The sequence below is a fragment of the Lissotriton vulgaris genome, chromosome 4_1 (assembly GCF_964263255.1).
Source record: "Lissotriton vulgaris chromosome 4_1, aLisVul1.2, whole genome shotgun sequence".
NCBI classification, from domain to species: domain Eukaryota; kingdom Metazoa; phylum Chordata; class Amphibia; order Caudata; family Salamandridae; genus Lissotriton; species Lissotriton vulgaris.
In genome coordinates this window covers 600,935,950-600,960,946 of record NC_141691.1, presented here as the reverse complement: position 1 = coordinate 600,960,946, position 24,997 = coordinate 600,935,950, and the positions used below count along the sequence as shown (strand labels likewise).

The window sequence follows — 24,997 nt, the reverse complement described above, 5'->3', positions numbered from 1 at the left end:
AGCTCCAACTTTCCTACTGCGAGACCTATTGGCAACGCCAGTGCTTGTTTTTGTTATTTTTTTTTAAATACGATTGCTCCACCTAAAGAGGAAATATGGGCAAATGTATATTTAAGATTCTAGTGAGAGACGAGGTAGAGAATGTATTTTATTTATTTAAAAAGAGCATGAGCTGTAGTGCGATAAAAATGGCGCTACATAAAAAAGTAAGCGGATTTCGGGCATTTCTGTCAGAGGGGGATCTTTTATCAGAAGCGATACAGCTCGGTTTGATTTGTAGTAGATGTTGAACTGAACCTCAGGCTTGGAGCTGTCACTCTCTCATGATGTTGGGGCTCTGATATGAACTCTGGGGGCTCAGTGCCGGAGTGTGGTGAGACTTGAAATATTTGACGGTGTTTATGCTGTGAAATTCCGAGGGGAGACGTCAAACTAGACCTCATAAACCTTGCTGGCCGGCCGGGAGAGAGGCAGCGCTGTAGGTGCTGTGGAGGTGGGGACGGAGTAAGGGAGGGTAGGGGTTGGTCTAATACGGAAAGGAAAAAATCAAAACACACCATGAAGCTGACAGCACGTGTACTAAAAAAACAAATCAAGCATTCTTAGCACTCCACTGTGCTGTCCAAAGTATTAAGCACTGTTTTGCAGTTTACCACGCTTCATGTTTTAAACAGCACAGCGCTATCAATGGGTGTTTATATTAGTGCGGTTTTGCTAAAATAAACCAGCATTGTTAGCACCCCGGTGTCCAAAACATGAAGCGGGTGTCGGGTAACAAAACGTGAAGCGCAGTGTTGGAGTATACGGCACTTCATGTTTTAGACAGCACAGCGCTCTCAATGCTTGCTTATTTTAGTTTGGTTTGCTAAAATAAACATGTATTGTTAGCATCCTGCTGTCCAAAACATTAAGCACAGAAGCGGGGAACGAAGGAATGAGACAGAATACTACTGCAGGGGCGGTGTGCACTCCAAGGGAGGTGTGGCACTTCAACAAACTGCTACAAAATAAAGAATCATTGTTAACATGAAGTGAGGTGTTCAAGAAGTGGGTTCGTGTGATTTAAAAAAAAAAAAAGTTAATGAAAAACTTCCCAGTTTTATTGATGTGGCTGAGAGGTCCATTCACACTTAGAATTGTATTAAAGATGGTGTGGGCTGTCCTAAAGTAAATATGACAAAAAAAAAACACCAGTCTTACGGATCGGAAAACAACTGACGGTATGATCTGTGGGACCCAGACAACAAGAAGGACTTTTCCTTAGGAATGTCAATGTGCACGTGTTTCTTGGCAGCACAAATACACCGAGCCAATAGTAAGGTGTCCATCGGTATTCTGCAGCTCCTCACTGTGGCATGGGCTGAAAGTTAAATAAAAGACGCGATCTGTGGTGGGGGAGGGAGTTGAAGCGCTGCTGGGCTGACGTACAGGTCAGTGGCGGAGAAACATTATTTATCACGAAGATTAATAAAACAAGGGAGAGAGGCTGAGTGCTGAAAGCAAAAGAAAACCAAGCCGCGAAAGGGAAAGTGATCGGATGGAGGCAGAGGGGAAAGCACGGGAAATACAAGCACTCGGCATTGCTGTGGGTGGGGGGGAAGGGGAGCTTGAGCGCATTGCTTTGAAGTCGGATGCTGGGGCGGGGGAGCAGCAGCTTTGAAGTCTAATGCGGGGCAGACAAATGGTGTTTTGTAACGTGGCTTCCTTTCAAGTTTAATGGGGGGGGGGGGGCGCGGGAGAGGAAATGGTGAGCACGCGTTCCTGTGAAATCGGAAGGGTGGGAGGGAACAAGCATATGGGGTGTGAGCGAGAAGTGAGGCTGAGCGAGAAGTGAGGCCGAGCGCGCGCTGGCGCAGCTTCGCGCTTTAATGCCTCACATGCATTGGGGAGAATCCGCACACCAAAACCCTCTTGGAAGGATTGCTGGTGGCCCTCTATATGTCTCGCCAGCAATGCTGCACATTGGCAGACCGAGACCTAAAAAGTCAGGAACTAATTTATATTTTGTATTTCTTCACAAGCCTGCTAAATAATACTCTGACATATAATCAGGGCCACTGGAATTACTTGTTTCTGCCGCCACAACATTTTCCAAATAATCTAAGATTTTCCGGCAAATGTAACAACTGCTGCATAATTTGAATGGTTTCCCCCCCCCCCCCCAAAAAAAAGTTGTTTCTAGCACAATTGGATCAAAACGTATTGAACAAAAAGCTTAACAGGTGGTCTATAGTTTTTTCTTGACAGCTGATATTATGAGATCAAAGCACCAGCATGCACAGTGTTGTTGGGTACAATGCCATTATTTTCCTTACGGTGTTATACATGGCATTAAGCCGCTTTGCAGGTACACTTTTACAAAACATCGATCAATTTAGTAAAATAATCTTGCTTCTTTCACACAAAGCCATAAGGAAACTGTACAGATGGTTCTCGAGGGTTCACGCTTTCATTCCCATCATGTAAATAAATGAGCATTGCCATTTTGTCTCTGGTGTAGTGGAAAGTTTAATATGAAGGGTGATGGTGTCGGCAGCAGCACAGATTTCCTTAACACAGAATAAGACAGTTCGTAGAAACAGGATGGACATCACATGGTTCCTTCACATATAGCAGAATCGGTACAAAGCAGGTAGCTAACACACTAAAGAGAGTGAGAGGAGTTAAACTATTGTTACATGCTATCGCTGAACAGACGTAAACATGCAAGAAATACAACAATCCTGGAAGAAACAGCCAAAGGTCCTATTGAATTATCATAGATTCATGTACTCAACATAGGATGATGAAACCTCACCTACCTATGGCGGTACCCCACTCTTTACTGGTTGGAGTTTCCTAGGTATGGAATCCCTAGTTTGAGTGAGGCTATGTCCCTCAAACCAACATTTGTGTTCTCTCTTTTTAAACTTAGATCTATATTTAAATTGAGCTCTATATTAAAATTGTGTGTAGATGAGGTAAAAATGATTTGACTGATGTCTCCCCATTACAAGATTCAAAACAGGAGGGTCAAGCAACGGACATTACTTCTCTTTCGGGTTCCCATGTTTCGGAGCTCAACTATTTCTCCTATGGGATCAGATACCTTACTCAGGTTAAAGTTCTTGGTATCTTACATTAAATATTGTGAAAAAGTCCTTGATTCATAGGGCATATCATACAAGTACCTTTAAAATATAATTTGTTTTATGATGGGACGGGACAACAGCAGTGGAAACAGCTATCGTACTATCATCTTTTCTCACAGCTACTCTTGAACTAAATTTTTCATCCTCTTCCTTTTAATGCTCGAGCCTTACATTTTCTATTCTTACTACTCTAATTCCCTTTCTCTCACATGCATCCCTTTTCACTCAGATTTCTATTTCTGTCCATCCTCTGACATTGTTCTCTTTCCATCCTTTTCAATTCGCTAAAGTTCACCACATAAACAAGTCTTCCAGACATTTATCTCACTATTGCATCCCACACATTTCTTCATCACATCTTTCTTTCACATATCTACTAGTTTTACCTTCTTCACACACCCTGCTCTCTTTTCTGTTACACGCACTCCTTTTATCATAATCATTTGTTAAGTGCCTGGTAACACCAACGGTGTGTCCCCACACGGAGCAGAAACTCACAAATTAGACGAGATAGGTAGGAAGGCCCTAGCTGTAATATTTCACAGTCTATTCCGGTTTATAGGTGAGAAAAAAGCAAGTGTCCAGCCTTTTCATAAAGGCAGCTTGACGTGGCTCTTTCCTCAAATCCATTGGAATGAATTCCAATGTTTTGCTGCCAGGTATTTGAAAGAGCACACTCCTAGCCTGGCCTTCCTGAATCTGGTTACTAGAACCAATGACTTTCCTTTTGATCTTAGGCTTCTATTGGGGGTGTAGGGTGTAATCATGGCTTGCAGATAACTTGGGCCTTAATTTGCTAGGATACGATGGCAGAAACACATTGCACTGAACAGGATCCTCTTGCCCACAGGCAACCAATGCAATTTGGCGAGGGCCTTTGTGTTGGACGATCTTCTAGGTAGATTCAGCATTAGCCGGGCCGCGGCATTTTAGACTGATTGCAGCTTCATCAGCCTTTTTTCTGCTACACCTAGGTATAGAACATTGCCGTAGTCAATCTGGGAGGTGACCACTGCATGTATTATATTTTTTCTGGCTTGAACCAGTAGTAGGTCAATTATTTTCCATAGGGTTTTCAGCATTCCGAAACATTTGCCTGTTATTTTTCAGATTTGAATTCATATATTAGGTGGGGGTCAAGCCATACTTCAAGGTTCTTGACTTCGGTTTTAGGGGTTGGGAGCTGGCCAAGTGCTTCCGGCCACCAAGCTGATGTCCAGATAGAAGGCGCTCTTCCCATTACCATCACTTTTGTCTTACTGCCATTAAGTTTTAAGCAGTGGCCTGCCATCCATGCTGTTACTTCCTCCATACATTGGAAAAATGTATGTGAATTATGTTCGAGGTTTTGCGATAGTGTGACAATAAGCGGGGTATCACCAGCGTAAGATACAATGGACACTTTGTGGCCTTCCACTATATTAAAGAAAACAACTGCTAATGGAATCCCCACTAGTAAACCAAATGCACTACTATTGTAAAGTATAACACATTATACAGTGCTTGATATGAATCATTTGTAATCAATGAAACGAAACTGTGTTAAAAATTCTGTTCTGTATTTTCATTTATGTATTCACAAGTTCAAAAGAATCATTAATAAACTGTGTACTCTGATTTAACAAAACTCAATCTATGCAATGATGTTGGTTAAACACATTTTGAAAAAAACATGACCGTCAATCAGCAATTAATATACATTGTTGACAACGTTATCATAACTCAGAAAAGGCCCAATGCATTTCGGGGTGATCCCTTCCTCAGGGGCCCTATAAGGTAATGAACATGAGAAATATAATCAATCTTAAATGTCAAACTAGATTCTTAAACAACTTGTAGCTCAATACTCGCTCAACTTTGTATTCAAAAATTCTAATAAGGGATTTACTGAATAACAATTCAACAGAAAAGACACTCTGATGAAAATATAATTACATTGCGATGTAATGATGAACTTATTGATAGTTCAATTAAAAACTAGTTGTGGTGAAATATGGAAACAAAGTTACATAGCCAAGATCCTCCACCAAGCTACTACTCGTAGAATTATCCAAATGTGATAAAGCATACAGAAGTGCATGTTCAGAAGCCTCCACCAAGCTTAAATTCCAAAAGAAAACTGTTGATATAAGATACATCATTATCCAATTAAACCTCTTTGCCGGAGGTTGTAGACTAGTAAATGAAAAAATAATCTGTGGTGTATATTTAAGTCTGTGAGTGCACTCACCGATAAAATCTAATCTGTTCACTCTAAATTCGGATGTCGCAGAACTGCTGAGCTATGTATGACGGTCCTCAGCTGATAAATCTGTGATGATTAAGCATAGTGATCTAAATATTGGTTGTGCCCACTATTTGTCACTTTTTAATATCAACGTGAGAAATCTTTGAATGACTCACCAGGCTATAAAACACTGTCGTATTCTAGGAGAAACGTGGTTAGTTCGATGGTGCTCCGTTTCTGCGGAGAAACCGTCGTGGTATTAATATAACTGATAGAAACCTAAGTGGGTGCTATTATTCTCCAATACGTGTCTCACATATAATAAGCGGCGCATTCCAAATGGATGTGCCGAAGAGTAAAAAGCCGACTCACCCCAAATATGAGAATGTCGCAGGGTTCCTTTAAACCCAGTCTATGTTCATACAATCGTTTAATCTGTAACAAGTCCGGAAGATGTAATTAATATCTATGCAATAATGTTTCCCTGAGGCAGGTTCTCATTTCATTTACGCGCTATAGCAGTGCTTCACTCACCAGTAGAAAGCATCTTGAAATAATCTCTCCATGACTCGGGAAACGCGACAAACGCAGAAACGAGAGTCGGCGGAAATCGAGTTAAATGCACACGGGCTTCCTGATTGCATTACTCGCATGCGCATGGAAAGTGGACTAGACAGAATTGCCAATTACTAAACAGAGTCGGTTTCTACGCCATGCTGGAGCTGTTAAGTAGTCCATCTAAAATGAACTATCTCTATGTAGCAGCTAAATAAGTTAAATGGTATGGAAATTCTTTGCTGCAATGAACGGACATATTTAATCAACGATGGTGATGATGTGATGTACAAAACTATTGCGGTACTAAGTACATATAGTGTGTTCTCAAAAGCACGAAAAACGCGACAAGCGCAGAAACGAGAGTTGGCGGGAGTAGAATAAAATACACACGGGCTTCCTAATCACATTACTCGCGCGCGCATGGAAAAGTGAAAGAATTACCGTTTTGCAAAACTGCTCAGTGGCATGTGAAGAAAAACCATGAAACAACCTCTAGGGTTTTTCTTCACATGCCACTGAGCAGTTTTGCAAAAACGGAATACCCTAGTGTATTAGCTGGTTACGTAACTTGACCATTCACTCAGCACCGCATGCATTTAGTATCACACTATCCCTAGACTCGCACTAGCTCGTTCATTTAGCACAGCGTTACCACACTACTACACTCACTATGTTGTTATCTGCCAGTTCTCACATGGCGCACTAACTGATTTTGTCTACTACACGGTAATTCTTTCACTTTTCCATGCGCGCGCGAGTAATGTGATTAGGAAGTCTGTGTGTATTTTATTCTACTCCCGCCGACTCTCGTTTCTGCGCTTGTCGCGTTTTTCGTGCTTTTGAGAACACACTATATGTACTTAGTACCGCAATAGTTTTGTACATCACATCATCACCATCGTTGATTAAATATGCCCGTTCATTGCAGCAAAGAATTTCCATACCATTTAACTTATTTAGCTGCTACATAGAGATAGTTCATTTTAGATGGACTACTTAACAGCTCCAACATGGAGTAGAAACCGACTCTGTTTAGTAATTGGCAATTCTGTCTAGTCCACTTTCCATGCGCATGCGAGTAATGCAATCAGGAAGCCCGTGTGCATTTAACTCGATTTCCGCCGACTCTCGTTTCTGCGTTTGTCGCGTTTCCCGAGTCATGGAGAGATTATTTCAAGATGCTTTCTACTGGTGAGTGAAGCACTGCTATAGCGCGTAAATGAAATGAGAACCTGCCTCAGGGAAACATTATTGCATAGATATTAATTACATCTTCCGGTCTTGTTACAGATTAAACGATTGTATGAACATAGACTGGGTTTAAAGGAACCCTGCGACATTCTCATATTTGGGGTGAGTCGGCTTTTTACTCTTCGGCACATCCATTTGGAATGCGCCGCTTATTATATTTGAGACACGTATTGGAGAATAATAGCACCCACTTAGGTTTCTATCAGTTATATTAATACCACGATGGTTTCTCCACAGAAACGGAGCACCATCGAACTAACAACGTTTCTCCTAGAATACGACAGTGTTTTATAGACTGGTGAGTCATTCAAAGATTTCTCAGGTTGATATTAAAAAGTGACAAATAGTGGGCACAACCAATATTTAGATCACTATGCTTAATCATCACAGATTTATCAGCTGAGGACCGTCATACATAGCTCAGCAGTTCTGCGACATCCGAATTTAGAGTGAACAGATTAGATTTTATCGGTGAGTGCACTCACAGACTTAAATATACACCACAGATTATTTTTTTATTTACTAGTCTACAACCTCCGGCAAAGAGGTTTAATTGGATAATGTGTATCTTATATCAACAGTTTTCTTTTGGAATTTAAGCCTGGTGGAGGCTTCTGACCATGCACTTCTGTATGCTTTATCACATTTGGATAATTCTAGGAGTAGTAGCTTGGTGGAGGATCTTGGCTATGTAACTTTGTTTCCATATTTCACCACAACTAGTTTTTAATTGACCTATCAATAAGTTCATCATTACATCGCAATGTAATTATATTTTCATCAGAGCGTCTTTTCTGTTGAATTGTTATTCAGTAAATCCCTTATTAGAATTTTTGAATACAAAGTTGAGCGAGTATTGAGCTACAAGTTGTTTAAGAATCTAGTTTGACATTTAAGATTGATCATATTTCTCATGTTCATTACCTTATAGGGCCCCTGAGGAAGGGATCACCCCGAAATGCATTGGGCCTGTTCTGAGTTATGATAACGTTGTCAACAATGTATATTAATTGCTGATTGACGGTCATGTTTTTTTCAAAATGTGTTTAACCAACATCATTGCATAGATTGAGTTTTGTTAAATCAGAGTACACAGTTTATTAATGATTCTTTTGAACTTGTGAATACATAAATGAAAATACAGAACAGAATTTTTAACACAGTTTCGTTTCATTGATTACAAATGATTCATATCAAGCACTGTATAATGTGTTATACTTCACAATAGTAGTGCATTTGGTATACTAGTGGGGATTCCATTAGCAGTTGTTTTCCTCAAGCAGGCTGGCTGCCTTTCCCAAATAGCACACTAACCTATTCTAAACATTTACTACACTTGAAAAAACATAGCATCACAAAAAGGTGTGCGCAGGTAACTACTTTAAGTTTAAACTTCCACTATATTAGCAAGGGGTCCCATATATAGGTTGAACAATGTGGGGCTCAGTATTGACCGCTGGGAACTCCTTGTAATAGGGGAGATCTTTTGGAAGTGAATGTGTCTTGTGTAACCTGGAAACCCCTTTCCACCAGGAAGGATTTCATCCAGATTCTAATCTCTGTAGGAAAAGGCCATGGGAGACTGTATCAAATGCTGCACTGAGGTCCAACAAGATCAGTGCAGCTGTGTGTCCTTCGACGACCCATTGTCTTAGAGTTTCTGTGGCCAGGAGCAAGGCGGTTTCAGAGGAATGTGCGGCACGGAAACCTGATTGTGAGCAGTGTAGTAGGTCCTTACTATCGCTGTGTTTAGTGAGCTGATTGTTAACTATTTTTTCTGCGATTTTAGCAAAGAAAGGTAGGAACGAGATGGGGTGTAGATTATCTAGTACCTCATCATCTATTTGTGGTTTTTTCCTTAATGGGCGGCCCATAGCTTGCTTCCATTCATAGGGAACTTCTCCCGATTCGAAGGAGCGGGAGATAAGTTCTGATATGAAAGGTACAATACATTTTGCTCCTTGTAATAATATTTCAGGACGGGCTGGGTCACTAGGTGAACCTGGCGTTAAAGTTAAAACATGGCTCTTCGCTAGACAGCTCTAATTATACATCTTTAATGAACCAGTGGGAATTCTCAGCGCCAAGACGCCCTTGGGCAATCGCGCGCTATACAAATAGAAAAATCAAATCAAATCAAATTTGATTCAGTTTTCAAATTTCCTTATTACATTTGGCTCTGGCATTATAAATTCCTCTAGGGTTGCAACTTTGACCTCTGTGGATGTAGTGTCTTTGGGGCTAGTGGCCTGGAGTGTTTCTCTAAGGAAAGTATCATAGATTTTTGTCACTTTCTCTGCAAAGAAGTCAGCAATTCTATTGCAGGATTCCACTAATGTGGAGTGGGGCTCTGTTAGTCGATCTGCTGACTGTAGGGATTTTAATATGGCAAACATCTCTTTTGAGGAGTTTTTGGCCATTTGAATGTTCCCAGTGAAGAACTCACGAGTTTTATTTATCAGAGCGTAGTATGTTTTTTGTGGTTTTAATATTCTCCTTTAATGTTTGCACACTTATTCTTACTCCACCTGCGTTCCAACTATTTGCACTTTTGTTTGGCCTTCATTAAGGTGTCAATTAACCATGGAGCTGAGATGCTCTCCCTTCTTGTCTTTTTGGTCATCAAGGGTGCTATTTCATTCAGCGCTTTGGTTATCCATGATCCCATTTGTCTATTGGCTAGGTTAATATCCTTGTCCAGCTCCGGCTCATTTTTTCATAGAGCCCGAGTGAACGAGTCAGGATTAAACTTCTCCCACTTCCTATGGGTTACTAACTTTTTAAGTAAGTGGACTCTTGTGTTTGTGTGTGGGATCTGAAATGGGATTACGTGGTGATCGGACTATGGGATTGGACAAGATTCTCCCACTTCCATGTCAGTTGGGTTAGTGAAAATAGGATCTAAAATGTGCCTTGCTTGATGTGTAGGTGCGTTAACATTTTGGGCAAGGTTGAAGATCAGGAGGTCTTCACACACAGTGTGTGCCTCTGGTCTAGTAGTTTCATTAAAATGTATTTTAAGGTCCCCTAGAACGAGGAGTTTGCTGTGACGTATGGCTGTGTGTATGATTTTTTCACCTAAGCTGGTTATGAATTGTGTTTCTGGGCCTGGAGGACGGTAAATCCTATTTTCACTTACACTCACACTGTTACCGCTCATTGACATGCTCCTCTCACAAACACATGCACACATTACATTCACTCTTTCAAATCCACTATCCCTTGCAAGCCCCACCAATTTCAGGATTACCTATTATGCAAAGTAGGCACCAGCATGTGAGACTCACTCCTTTCAGCGGGCGTGACAATAGATCAAAATAATATTGATTTGATCTTGAAAGAAAATTACAATCTAGTTTTCTTGAATATTCTTTCAAAAAGATAGAAACATTTTATCATCTCAAAGAAACAAAACCTTTCCATTAAAGACTATAGAGAAAATACTGTATTAATATAATGTACTCATTAATAACAAAGTACATAAACCAGAGACATCAGATTCACATAACCGCTTGTCTCTTAAAAGCTAATTTTCTGGCAGCTGCCAGTTTGTAAAACAATGCGGTGTATTGGGTTTTAGGAGATAATTTGCGAGGGGGCTACTGAACTTTCGACTGCCTAGGGGCCCCTCCACATGGTTTAATCCGGCACTGAACTTGTCCTTCTCACACACCTAAGCTCCCTTACACTATGCCCTCGGTTTATCATATTCTCTTACTCAGCTACCGTTTCTCACAACACTTTCACGTTCACTCTTACCCAGACGCACACACTCAAGGAGGGCTGTGGTCCCTATACCAGTTTAAATGTTGGATGATCATTTCTGAAAATTACCATGAAGAATATAAAGCTGTTTTTCACAGTGACAGTACTGACTTGGAGGCCCTGCTGATAAGGTCCGAGAGAAAATCCTATGATGGATTGCACACTCAAATCAATGCAGTGTTCATTTCAAGATGAAACATGGTTATTTAATAATAAAATTGGACCAAAAGTAATGTTTGAGGTCATTTACAAATTACTGGCGTTAGTGTCGATAATTTTTTTTTTGTTTTCATATGTGTTGAGAAGTAACTTTTACCTAGTAGGCCTTTTTTTTTGGAGCAGCCCAGCCACAGTCTAAATATGCTATATATTGGAATGTGTGTGCTAACCTCCTCGTACAGGATTTGAATGTAAGCGCATCACACATTGTGCAATTCCAGCCTCAGTGTTCCACCTGTTCAAAATGCTGAGGTCAGTCAGTGAATGTCATGTCCATTTCTAAGTGTCAGTATGTTAATAGCAGCCACCAACTATCAGGAATGCCCAACTTATGCCAGCATGGATATCAGAAACACACAAAAAAAAATCACTTTTCCATAAAAAAAACTGAAAAGCTAAAAGTTGAAAAAATGTACCTCTCACTAACTTATTTGAGCATTACTTTGAATCTGAAGTCCTATCCGTCTCACTTAAGGCAATGTTGCTCAACACCAATTTAGCTGCCAAACACTGACATGAGGTTGCAGGCCGCACTGAGTAAAACTTTTCAGACATGATCAGTCTTATGAAAACGTATCTTTCCACACTGTCCGTGCCCCTACCTTGGAACATTTGAATGCTGCTGGATTGCACATTTTTAGCGTAGTCTGCACTAATCGTTGAGGAGGTCCTGTGGCCATCGGTGGACCATTCCCAAGATTTTTGGGAGAATCCGGTCTAAGAATAAAACTTATCCAAACTGCTCTTTTTAACACTGCTCTCTTAAGGACTTTGCTTAATCACCACTCGATTAATCAAGGTATCACTTTCATAAAAAAAATAAGTGGACAATTCAGATAGCATCCGCATATCTTACAAAGTTCTATGTGTGTGATATTTTACAAAACAAAAAAAAGTAGAAAACAGCACTACATGAATACAGTTAGATTTGGCTTAGTAAAATACAGGCCTGGTTGAATATAAGCAATACCAGTTTTATATTGAGGACATTATGAAAAACGGCCTACTAATGCATCTAGATAATGTGAGGAACAAACAGACAAAGACAATTAAAACACGCATCGCGATCTGTTTACATAAGAGAAGCTACTTTTTTTATTTGAGCAGATAACAGATGGGCTATAACACATTTAATGGGTGTTACAGAACTCATTTAGTACTGAATCGTTTCAGGCTAAAATATTACATGACAACAGAATATGTTTACAGAACACTTTAAAATGAAGTAAAAGAGGGCGCTATAAAAAGCCTGAGGTACATTGTAAGCATATACCATTTTCACCACCGAAAATGTCGAAATAGGCTCAATTGAGTTTAAGGTAACTTGCAACAAGCTACGTTGCAAGGAAATATGGTCCTCTAGGTATGTAACAGTCGTAGCATATTATGGAAACTTCTAATCCAGACACATTCAAAGGTTTTGCATAATGGTATACCCTGCAAAGCAGCAAACACCAGAACATGATTGTGCATAAGTAGAATTATTTTATTTGCTTAAAAATGATAAAAATAAATTTTAACAGAAAAAGGACTTGGGGTAAACAGCTTGCTTTGCTACACCCTAAACAGTTCAAGGCATCTCAATTTTCATCACGAATTATATAAAAAATGTCATACTGTTAAATCCATTATTAATGGTACAAATGGTGCAAAATTGGTCGATAGAGCCCAATCAAAACAGATGTCCCGTCTGGCATTTGGGCCACTAATACAAGTGTTGTGCTCAAAATATCTTTCCTTTCTTCTTGTTCTTTTCCAAAGTTCTAAGGAAAATGAAAGAAAATCGTTAAAACATTCGCATTACAAATCGATTAACAGGTTTAAAAAAATTGTATGCAAATAAACACAAAACAGATGCTGTAAAAACCCAACATAGCTCATTACGCCCTTTATGCACAGCTTAAGTTAAGCAGTTAAGTGCTTCTAGAATTAAACTTCTAAATTTCCAATCTGAATTATTTCTTGTTAACCTCCCTTTTTTCCCCCTTGAGGCGACTTGTCACTGGGAACAACATATAAATTAAACTGGGCACAACTACAACACACAAGACACAGGATCTATGGATTACACATCAGCAGAACAAGCACAATTCTCAAGGCAAGGTGGTTGGGAATAGTATTAAGTTGGATTGAAGCTCATTCCAGAGCTCTGGACTTAAAAATCCCAAGGGGGATCCCCCTGTACATTTGACTTAAAGTGCCCTATAAAAGTAAAAGGAACCGTGCTCAAGGAGAAAGAAACAGGTAAAGACAATGGTAGAAATCATGCCCTAAGGCAGAGGTCCTTGAACCCAACGTATTGCTCCCACTGGTAGCCAGTGCAACGCTCTGTATAAACCTAACACATGCAGAGACGAGGATGCATTTATGGAAACATCTTGCTGTGATAAAGTAGGTCTCTTAATGATCACCTGGTGCTTATAGCTTAGTTAAAAGGAAAATGCTACTTACCAGTATGCATCTGTTTTTGGCATGTACAGCTGCTGAGTTGCACACTATGCATAGATCGCCACCTAGTGTTGGGCCCAGATGTTTGCAGTTTGTTGTTGTCCTGAAAAGTTATTTGGAAGTCACGAGATAGTCGACTCCTCCTTAGGACCACATTGCGCATGGGAATCGGCTCCATCCCCAGATTGTTTTCCGCTATTAGGGAAATGATGGAGCTTTGCAAGAAAAGGAAGGGTGCTGATGTAATTTGTATCTAATTAAGATAATACTGGAATAGACAAGGGTAGCCAGGGAGGCGGGTGGGCGTGTGCAACTCTGCAGCTCTACATGCCAAGAACAGATGCATACTGGTAAGTAGCATTTTCTGTTCGAGGCATATGAGCTGCAGATTGCACACTATGCATAGATTACATAGTAGTACCCACTCTTAGCGGCGACCACCCCTATCTGTTGCAGTAGTTTGGAATAATGTTTTAACCCCTTCCATGCTGATGACAGAACGGTTCCGTCATCAGCTACGGGTGAGCTGTGCTGATGACGGAACCGTTCCGTCATGAGCCCGTTAGAACCTTAGAACCCTCAGCACAGCGCGAAAATTCGCGCCGCGCTGAAGGGGTTAAAAACAGCCTGGCCCACATTAGCTTGTTGCTTTGTTTGCACATCTACACAATAGTGTTTTGTGAATGTGTGCGGTGTAGACCATGTAGCTGCTCTGCAGATGTCATCTAGGTGAATGTTCCCTAAAAATGTCATTGTAGCCCCTATTTTCCTTGTAGAGAGGGCTTTAGGAGGCACAGATAACGTACGTTTAGCTTTGTGGTAACAAATCTGTATGCATTTGACAATCCATCTAGCTATCCCAGATTGTGAAATGGGATTACCCTTGTGTGGTGGTGAGAAAGACACAAAAAGTTGTTTTGTCTTACGAAAAGGTTGTGTCCTTTCTATGTAGTATAGCAATGATCTTTTAACATCTAATGTGTGAAGAGCTCTTTCTGCTACTGCTTGTGGTTGGGAGAAGAAAACTGGCAGTTCCACAGATTGATTGAGATGGGATGGAAAAATGACCTTGAGCAGGAATTTTGAATTAGTACGAAGAACTACCTTATTTTGATGCATTTGCAAGAAGGGTTCTTGGATGGTTAGTGCTTGTAGTTCACTAACTCTCCACAGAGAAGTAATAGCTACTAGGAAAGCAACTTTCCATGTTAAAAATTGTAATTCACATCTGTGTAAAGGTTCAAAGAGAGGTCCCATTAACCGTGTGAGAACAACATTTAAATTCCACACAGGCGAAGGTGGTACACTGGGAGGAATTATTCTTTTAAGGCCTTCCATAAAGGCTTTAATGGCAGGCACTCTGAACAGAGATGAATGTTGTCTGTTTTGCAGATATGCTGCTATTGCAGCAAGATATAGTCTAATAGACGTATAGGCTAAGTTACATCTTTGAAGATGCAGTAAGTATCCTATGATGTGTTGAATAGACACATTTAGGGGATCAATATTGTTGTTGTGACAATATATCACAAATCGTTTCCACTTGGCCGTGTAACATGCCCTAGTGGTTGGACATCTAGCTTCTTTAATGACATTCATGCAGTCTGGAGGAAGGTTCAGATATCCAAATTCTAGGACTTCAGGAGCCAGATCGCAAGGTTTAGCTGAGCTGGGTCCGGGTGTTCGATCTCTCCACGGTTCTGTGTTAAGAGGTTTGGAGACATGTGCAGTTTTTGGTGCGGTACTACAGACAGTTGTAGCAGTGTGGTGTACCACGGTTGTCTGGCCCACGTTGGAGCAACTAGGATGAGGGTCCGAGAATGCTGCTGTAGTTTGCGCACTACTAGTGGCATGAGTGGTAGAGGTGGAAAAGTGTACGCAAATCTGTTTGACCAATTCATCCATATCGCATTGCCTTTTGACAGTGGGTGTGGATATCTGGCGGCGAAGCTTTGGCATTTTGTGTTTTCGTGGGTGGCAAATAGGTCTATTTGAGATTGTCCCCACATCTGAAAGAACCGTTGAAGAACTTGCATATGAAGTTCCCACTCGTGGGTCTGTTGCGTTTAACGACTTAACAGATCCGCTGTAGTATTTTGTACTCTCGGAACATGCTGGGCTAGGAGGAATATGTTTTGAGGTATAGCCCACCTCCATATGTCCTGTGCTAGTTGAGTTACATGGAGTGTGTGCCTCCCTGCTTCTGTATGTAGTACATTGATGTCATGTTGTCCTTGCAGACTAACACAGCTTTGTTTGCTACTTGCTTCTGGAAAGCTTTTAGTGTTAGGAATATTGCTAGTAACTCCATCTGATTGATGTGGAGTAATTTTTGTTGCGGTGTCCACCTGCCTTGCATGGTGTGTTGCAGCAGGTGGGCTCCCCAGCCGGAGAGTGATGCGTCCGCAGTCTAGATTATCTGAGGAACTGGCTCTAGGAAGGGTCGTCCCTTGGAAAGGTTTTTGGTGTTCCACCACTGCAGAGAGCGATGAGTCCGACCGTCTACAAACACTATGTCTGTTAAGTGATGTTGAGCCTGGTTCCATTGACGTGATAAGCACTCTTGTAGCGGACGCATTTGAAGTCTTGCATGGGGTACTATGAAGATGCAAGAGACCATCATCCCTATGAGTTGCATGAACACTTGTGCTGGGAGGGAGTGTTGTAGCTGAAACTTTGTTAGAAGAGTTTGCATGCTGGCTATCCTTGCTGGAGTGGGATAAGCTAGCGCTGTTGAGGTGTTTATTATGGCACCGAGGTACTGTTGTACTTTGGATGGCTGTAGAGGAGTCTTGGTGTGGTTTATTGTGAAACCCAAGTTGTGGAGCAGTTAGATGGTGGCATGAGTGTGTTCCACGCATTGATTGTATGAGCTGACTTTTATGAGCCAGTCGTCGAAGGTACGGGAAGACATGGATGTGCTGTCTTCGTAGATTCGCTGCCACTACTGCTAAGCACTTGGTGAATACTCTTGGTGCTGTTGTGACTCTGAATGAGAGTACTTTGAATTGATAGTGCTGCCCGTCTATCACAAATCTGAGATACTTCCTGTGACTCTTGTGAATAGGAATGTGGAAGTATGCGTTCTTGAGATCTGGTGTAGCCAGGAAGTCGTTTTGCAGCAGGAGCGGAAGGACTTGTTGGAGTGTGACCATGTGAAAATGGTCTGACTGTATGTATATGTTTAGCGATCTGAGGTTTAAAATAGGCCTTAGAGAGACATCCTTCTTTGGAATCAGAATATATAGAGAGTAAACCCCCTTGTTTTGTTGGTGCAGAGGAACTGGTTCTATTGCACTTTTTTCTAGCAGGGATACTACTTTTTGCTTTAACAGTGATAGATGTTCTTGTGACATTGGACGCTGTTTGGGTGGTATGTGTGGGGGAGTAGATGTTAGTTCTTGACAGTAACCTGACTGAATAATTTGTCGCACCCACCTATCTGATGTGATGTGATGTTGATCTAGGCAGGCAGGAATTGTTGAAGTCTTCCCCCCACAGGAGTGGAATGTTGGGGGGGAAGGGGAGGAAAGTCATTGGGTAGGGGTAGAGGCAGAGCGGGAGTTGTTGTTTTTGCCTCTGCCTTTGTTGTGGTTACCCCTGTAACCCTCTCTCTGGTAGCCCTTAGTGAATGTGGATTGACCAGGGGTTTTGTAGGAAGTGGAGGGACTTTCTGAGGAGTAGCCTCTTGTGTTGCCTATGTATGATTAGCGACGAAAGGAACGTCTGGGAGCTTGCTGCTGAAAGGCTCCCATAGATTTTGCTGTATCGGTGTCTTTTTTCATACATGTCAACATTTGGGCCAAATAAATGTGTCTCATCAAGTGGGTGATTAAAGATGGAATTTTGTACCTCAGGTTTAAAACCTGAAATACGTAGCCAGGCATGTCTACGTAGTAGGGTGCTGGATTGATGGCCCTTGAGGGGGTATCTGCAGCGTCTAGGGGACAACGAATGGAAGTATTAGTGATATTTTTACCTTCCTGTATAAGTTCATTAGCCCTGTCTTTGTATTTGTCTGGTAGGTGCTGCATTATGGTCTCTAGTTCATCGTAATGTGCCCTGTCATATCTTGCCAGCAACGCTTGGGTGTTGACAATGCACCAGATGTTAGCTGCTTGTGCCGCTGTTCGCTTGCCGGAGGCGTCAAGGAGCTTAGATTCTTTGTCTGGTGGTGAGGCCTCACCTGATGTCTGGGAATTAGCACGTTTACGTGCATTAGATACTACTAGAGAATCTAATTGTGCTGGACCTTTAATATAAACTGGGTCTGCAGGGGCAGCTTTATTTTTTCTCAATGTGAGGATTGAGGACCCTAGCCCTGACAGGATCCTTGAAAACCTCTGTTAAGTGCTTGATGACACCCTTAAGCATTGGTAAAATGGCAGTAGACCTTTGTGTGTTATCAAAAGTGTCTAGTAGGAAATCTTCCTGCACTGCATCGGTGTGTAAGTCCACCCCATGATATTGTGAAGCCCTTTGGACTAGTAGGTTAAACCCTATAGTGTCCTCTGGCGGGGAAGGTCTGGAAGGGTATACATCATCTTGTGGGACTTAAGGCACATCAGGGGTATGGAATCATCCCATGGATTAGGTGACTGAGGGGGACTATTGGTGCCTGCTGGGTCGTTTGCACCATGCTATGTCGTCAGAATTTGGGTCTACATCATCCTCTGGATTAGTAGATGGTGTAGGTGAATAATGTGGTGGTGGAGGTGTAGGAGGAGGAACAATATGGGGAGGTGGTGGATTAGGGATCCTTAATGGAGAGGTTGCAATGTCCGTCTGTGGAGGGGGAGGAGGTGCTGGCGCCTCAAGTGGTCTCTTCTTGGAGCTGAGAGTAAATTGTCCGGTTTTAGGATCCTTTACAAGAGTTTTCTGATTGGGATCCGGTGTAAAAAGTTCTTCTGAGTGGGACAAATCCTTTGGCGTTGAAGTTTTCGGCTCTGTAGGTTTTTTCGGCACAGAGTCGGTAGCTGGTGCCGACTCTTGGCTTAGGAGTGTTCCTTTTGCAATGTCTTTTACCGGAACCTGTTCCGGGTTTCTTTTCCGGCTCCTACGCGTGTGAATCTGGCACTTTGGGCGTTATTTTTACTTGCCTCCGAGTGCGGTTTCGGCATTGATGAGCTGCTGCCAGTCTTCAGCGCCGTGTGCTTAGGTGTCGGAGCAACGGTCGCACAGTGGAGGAAGATGGCTTCTTCTTCGGTGTCGGTATAGGATTGGCACCGGGAATAGGCTGGCTCGAGTCCGAGCCCACTGAAGGCTTAGTTGGCTTCTTTACCGGGCCCGAAGGCGGGGCGTGGGAAGCAGCGTCTTGGTGTGCACCCGGGCCCGAAGGGGAGGGTGTGACCGAAGCCTTTTTTGAGGGTGTCAAGGAAGGGTTGGGGGTCGACTGTCTTACTTACGACCCGTTGAGCTGGAGTGATGTCCTCGACGTCGGAGTCTCCGGCATCTGAGGATCCGATACTCTCTTCGGCGTGCTGGTGTTCTGACACTACGACACCCTTTTCGAAGATGTCGTCGGGGATCAAATCTGACGATCGAGCCATAGTTCTCCGGGCTCGTCGGTCCTGAATGGTTTTCTTGGAGTGGAATGCGGCACACGCCGAACAGTCTTTGGCCCCGTACTCCGGTGAAAGGCAAAGGTTGCACACCTCACGTAGATCGGTGTGGGGAAACTACGACCCACATTGAGGAAATTTTTTGAATGGCGTTCTTTCCATAAGCCAGAAAGTAGGGCCTACATAGGCCTGAAGGCCTTCGCCGACGACCGGAATCGAAGACTTCGAAGTGAGAGAGAATCGCGTCGATGTAGCGCGATCAAAACAATACCATTGAACTGGGTGAGGATTGCACGCCGAAGGAAAATTGGTTCCAAACTGGAGCACAGGAAACACATCCGAGCCCGATGGTGGAAAAAAACAATCTGGGGATGGAGCCGATGCCCTGGCGCAATGTGGTCCTAAGGAGGAGTCTCCTATCTCGTGACTTCCAAAGAACTTTTCAGGACAACAACAAACTGTAAACATCCGGGCCCAACACTAGGTGGCGATATATGCATAGTGCGCAATCTGCAGCTCATATGCCTGGAACATAAAATTTCTGCACTGTTCGTAGCCAGAAGCATGGATGAGAGAACGGGCAATGCACGACAAAGCATGTATATTGTCACTAGCGGAAGCAAAGTTTTACACGTCTCTTGTCCATGTGGGCAGGCTTCGCAATGGAAGATTTAGTAACGCGCTTGGCCCCTCCTGTTTCACTTCATTTTAGTCCATGCATAGAAGACCTGGGCAAAAGGACTTTGTAAAGAGCGGTCTTTTTGTGTTGTTGATAGGTTTTAATTACTTTAACTGCCTTACTGATCCAACCCGCTCATCACGTCAGAATCCTTGCACCTGTGGTATAGAATACCTCTGTTTTGAGCCAGAACAGCAGCAGTGAATAGCTGTACCGCAGACAGCAACAAAGCCAGACAGCAATTTCCCTAGGTTTTTAGTGTGAGCATAATTTTGAACGCAATATTTCCTAATCTTAGCCTACATGGGGTCTACTGGCATACCAGCTAGCCACCTATGAATTTCTTTTTGGCTTACTCAAATGCAAGAATTTGGTTACTGGATAACATAAGGAAAATGTTATTCATAAATAAAGCGGAGAAACTTAACCCTGCTCACAGTAAAGCAAGTTTTACGAAAGAACCACTAGCCCACCCACGAGGTATTCTAAAGACTGTTAGAAACTTTGGTGCTAAGTTTGAGTGATAATTTAAAACCAGGTTGCTGAATACTGGTCAACATCTCTGGCCTGTGACTGCAGTTAATGCGGCAAGTTCCTGAATGCTCATATGCCCTTTAATCCAGATTCACAAAGATTTTGTTATGAGTAAGTTTGACGTACCTTTCTTGTACTAATGCCTTACTCCTGAATTACACGAGCAAGGCAAGATTAATCCTGGCTTACTCCTGGCACTCAGGAGACTCACAAAACTATCAGCAGCATTTTTGGTTATCAGCCTTGATGGTGTTAAACTATTAAGGAAATCAGACAACGAGAACATACATCTGGGATACAAATATACTCAAATTGTATATGATGATCCACATAACGGTGTTGGATTACAAGTATGTAATGTTTTTCAGCGAGCCAAGTAAACACATTTCTAAGACAACCTGTCCAACTACCTTGTCATTACGCAAAGTAGGACACATGCAAACTTTGTAAACATTTTTAGTAAACCGAGGCCAATTTTCAACAATGGAGGTGGGGAGGGGGTGGGTGTAAGAGTGTTCAGGCTAAGTGATAAGGATAGAAGGACTACCACTAACACAGGGATTACAAATATCACTTCTGCAACAGAAGTGGCCCATAAATATGCTACCCCATAAAAAGAGAACATTTAAAAACAGATTAATGAGGCCCATAAATATACATTGGAATCAACCTGTCCAACTCACATTTTGTAATATAGTGAAGAATATTAGAAAAGTAAACATTTGTACTTTTTCTTGCTAAGATCAAAAGTCTCGTTTTCAGTGAGGTTATCTGGTATCAGGTAAAGAAAAGAGATCGGTTCCAACCGTTGTGCAAGTTGAGCACCCAACCATGCACTATATCTAGAACATACAGTAGGTAACTGTTTAACATGGTCCAATATTACATCGAAGGGTTCTGGCAACATGCCCACTAGGCCGAAGGTTGTCTGCATTGTTAATGTCACTAGAACCACGAGATGGTAATACAGTATCAAATCACCATATATATATTTTTTATATATTACTTCAAAGTGCAGCTAACAATGGGCACTGGTTGGAAGTAGAATGCCCAGGTTTTGTTTTGGCCCAGATCTACAAAAGGCTTCGAAATAGATGACAACACACACTGGCCCCTACCACCACAGGAAGGCTGGACTAAAACCTTAAAATTGTTGCTCTTCTAATAATGATGTACTTCACCCTGATGCTTTCCCACTTTTGCACACACATCTTGTATTTTTGATTCTGCATAAAGCAGTGCTATGCCATATTTACACATGTTTAATCCTGAAATGTCCGAGCTGCACCTTGGACCACCATTAGTCTGCTGGATTTCTCACCTGCATTTCCTCCAGTGATTCTCGAGGATCTTAACAACAACCGAGATTGGTTGCATGCTTGTATGCAATTCAGATACAATATTATTACTTACACCAGCATGCAAATCCAGAAAAGATCCATGCTGCAAAATGAAATGGCTACTTACCTGCAGGAGTAATTTTGTGGCTTGACGCATTTCCTGGATTTGCATGCTGCTCATTATTCCGACATTAAGTGGTTGGGTTTAGAATTATCTTGAAAGTCTACTCCTCCTGCCCCTCCCCTCTTTGGGAATCAACCATTTAGTGCCATGTCGTTCCCTCTGACGTCAGACGCCCCCGCCCGAAGTCATATTTCATCTTTGATTCTTTTATTTGCAATGTTCGGCTACCTTTCCCTTTCCAGTATTTTTCTCTGCTCTCTTTAGACTTTCCTGTTTGTCAGTCTCCTCATTTCAGGAGAGGTTGGAGGATTTCAAGGGAATACAGAAAATTCTTCAAACTGCAAAACTATTCCTACAGGTAAGAAACTATTTAGTTTTGCCCCATGAATCTTTTCTGGATTCGCATGCTGTGCATCGATTATGTAGCTGTATTGCCCTTCCCAGGAAAGGTTGGGTTGAAATGAATTTGAGGATGTGAACAGGTGTTTTTGTACTTTCCGTCCCACCTGTGACTGTTTGCATGGATACCCACGTAGAATTTTTAGGTTTTGCCTGGCGAAAGCTGCGCTCTGCGCAGCTTTTCCGCGCAGGCGAAAACCTAATGAGTATTGTAGTGGAGTTAGGAACGACCCCCGTCATTTATTGGCTAGCTCCATAAATGGAGCCTAGCCATTGGACGATGGGCCTGTCCGTCAATGCCGGACCAGATTCGGGGGCGTTCCCGAGATTTTTTGGCTTTTGGCGACGTCACGCAACGTCAGCCAAAAGCCGGGAACGCCCCCGAATCTGGTCCGGCATTGCCGGCACCTGCCTTCCTGCTCCTGATTGGTGAAGCTGTGTGGACGTCACTGCTGGTCCGCGAGGGAGCCCACTCCTCGGGAAACTTCGCCGCCCGCCTGCCTGAGCTAGAGACGGGCCGCCGCGCTGCCTGCGGCGACCCGGAAGTGACTAGCCGGCCGGCCAATCCTAGCGCGGCCGGCCGGAAGTGCCCGCCCCCCGCAGCCCGGGGGAAGAAGGAAGACGGCAAGAAGTATGGCGGCCCACGCGGGGCTCCCGTGGCCTGGAGGGAGCCTCGGGAGATGCGGAGGACGTTGCCGGTCTCCCATGCCGAAGAGGGAGACCGGAGAAGTGCCCAAGAGATTGCCACCGTCGACGTTGCCGGTCTCCCATGCCGAAGAGGGAGACCGGAGAAGTGCCGCCGTCGCAAGGTGCAGGTGAGTCGATTTGTTTTATTTGGGGCTAGGGGAGGCTCCCTCCCGCTACCCGTGGCAGCAGTGGGTGTGGGGGGCACGCAGGAGTGTTGAGGTACGCCCCTGTGGGTGTGGTGAGGCAAGGAGGAGAGTTGAGGTACGCCCCTGTAGCGGTGGGCGGGCCCAGCACTGTCACCCAGGCTCGGCCCCCTTGCTCTGTATTGCTCACAGTCACACACCCCCTGCAGTGGAGCCGGGACTCGGACGGAGGCAGCACCGAGGCCATGGCGGACAAGGACCCCGAACAACCCAAGGCCCGCAGGGCGAACGAATATTTACAACAAGGGGTGGTGAGGGACAGAGTCTCTGAATTAAACAGAATACTCTCACCCAGTCAAGAGATCAGGGCTAGATCCAACACCGTTTTTTAGCTCACTGCACCATCCCAGTTTCAGAACCTGGCTGTATGCAAATTAGTCTGTTCCTGTCCCAGTGCATGATGGGAACAGGGCAAACCAAACTACAAAAGCCAATTCTTACACTGGGAAGGAAACAAGCTACCGGGGACCGGTTTCTGGCATTTCAGCCGTCTTCGGCCCGGCTTGCTTGAATCCTGATGGTGCAATGAGCAAGGGACTCACATCTGAGTATACCCTTCCACGCTTAGGGTGGACAAAAATATTTACAACAAGGGGTGGTGAGGGACAGAGTCTCTGAATTAAACAGAATACTCTCACCCAGTCAAGAGATCAGGGCTAGATCCAACATCGTTTTTTAGCTCACTGCACCATCCCAGTTTCAGAACCTGGCTGTATGCAAATTAGTCTGTTCCTGTCCCAGTGCATGATGGGAACAGGGCAAACCAAACTACAAAAGCCAATTCTTACACTGGGAAGGAAACAAGCTACCGGGGACCGGTTTCTGGCATTTCAGCCGTCTTCGGCCCGGCTTGCTTGAATCCTGATGGTGCAATGAGCAAGGGACTCACATCTGAGTATACCCTTCCACGCTTAGGGTGGACAAAAATATTTACAACAAGGGGTGGTGAGGGACAGAGTCTCTGAATTAAACAGAATACTCTCACCCAGTCAAGAGATCAGGGCTAGATCCAACACCGTTTTTTAGCTCACTGCACCATCCCAGTTTCAGAACCTGGCTGTATGCAAATTAGTCTGTTCCTGTCCCAGTGCATGATGGGAACAGGGCAAACCAAACTACAAAAGCCAATTCTTACACTGGGAAGGAAACAAGCTACCGGGGACCGGTTTCTGGCATTTCAGCCGTCTTCGGCCCGGCTTGCTTGAATCCTGATGGTGCAATGAGCAAGGGACTCACATCTGAGTATACCCTTCCACGCTTAGGGTGGACAAAAATATTTACAACGAACGAAGGCGTGGGCCACTTCGAGGGTAAGAGGGGGCGCGGGAGATCGGAGAGCTGGAGAGTGGGCCTGGCTGGGGAGGTGTGTGACGGGGGGAGAGGGCAGGGGAAGGGGTGTGTTGTGGAGACACGCAGTTGGGGTGGTGTGTGGAGCAGGGTTCAGAGGAGGAAAGAGGGTCTGAAGTGGGGTAGATGTTCTGTGGGATCCCCACGGGAGATCAGGACTGGGAAAGGGGCGGGTGATATTTGCACCAGGGCCCAGGGGGTGAAAACGATCAGTAGTTGGTAGGGTTTGCAGGGGGAATGTATGTGTATAATATGTTGATGATGATTGATGACGTGGCGCCGCCGGCGTCGCCGCGGCCCTTACTTTAGTGTTCCTGGCCCGGTGGGTGGGGAGGGAGGGAGGGAGTGACGCATTATTTGGGCTGGTTTTGGTCCTGCAGGGGATTGGGCTGTGCGCACGTAGTAGGCAGAGTGCACAGTTTCTTTTCTTCAGATTGCGCCCATTTGCCACGCTCACCCCCAGTGACTGCCCAGTGCCCACCCCAGCATACCCTCACTGGCCGGCCGCACCTCAGCACACCGAG

The 24,997-nt window shown here is 43.6% G+C and overlaps 1 protein-coding gene and 1 long non-coding RNA gene across 7 annotated transcripts in view; both read right to left on the bottom strand.

The window, feature by feature from the left end:
- Positions 1-2,483: 2,483 nt before the first annotated feature.
- On the bottom strand, positions 2,484-9,199 carry LOC147722309 (uncharacterized). Its single transcript, XR_015309868.1, has 2 exons — positions 8,567-9,199; positions 2,484-4,547 (listed from the first exon to the last, which is right to left on the bottom strand). It is a non-coding gene; the product is annotated as an uncharacterized LOC147722309 (long non-coding RNA).
- A 3,023-nt stretch (positions 9,200-12,222) lies between these two features.
- The window catches only part of SEPTIN7 (septin 7), a 508,515-nt gene continuing 495,740 nt past the window's right edge, over positions 12,223-24,997 (bottom strand). For all 6 annotated transcript variants that reach the window (XM_086964822.1, XM_086964825.1, XM_086964824.1 and 3 more), the window contains one exon: positions 12,223-12,914. In XM_086964822.1, the coding sequence (XP_086820948.1) occupies positions 12,875-12,914 (40 nt within the window). In that variant the 3' untranslated portion in view covers positions 12,223-12,874. The remainder of the gene's footprint in view (positions 12,915-24,997) is intronic.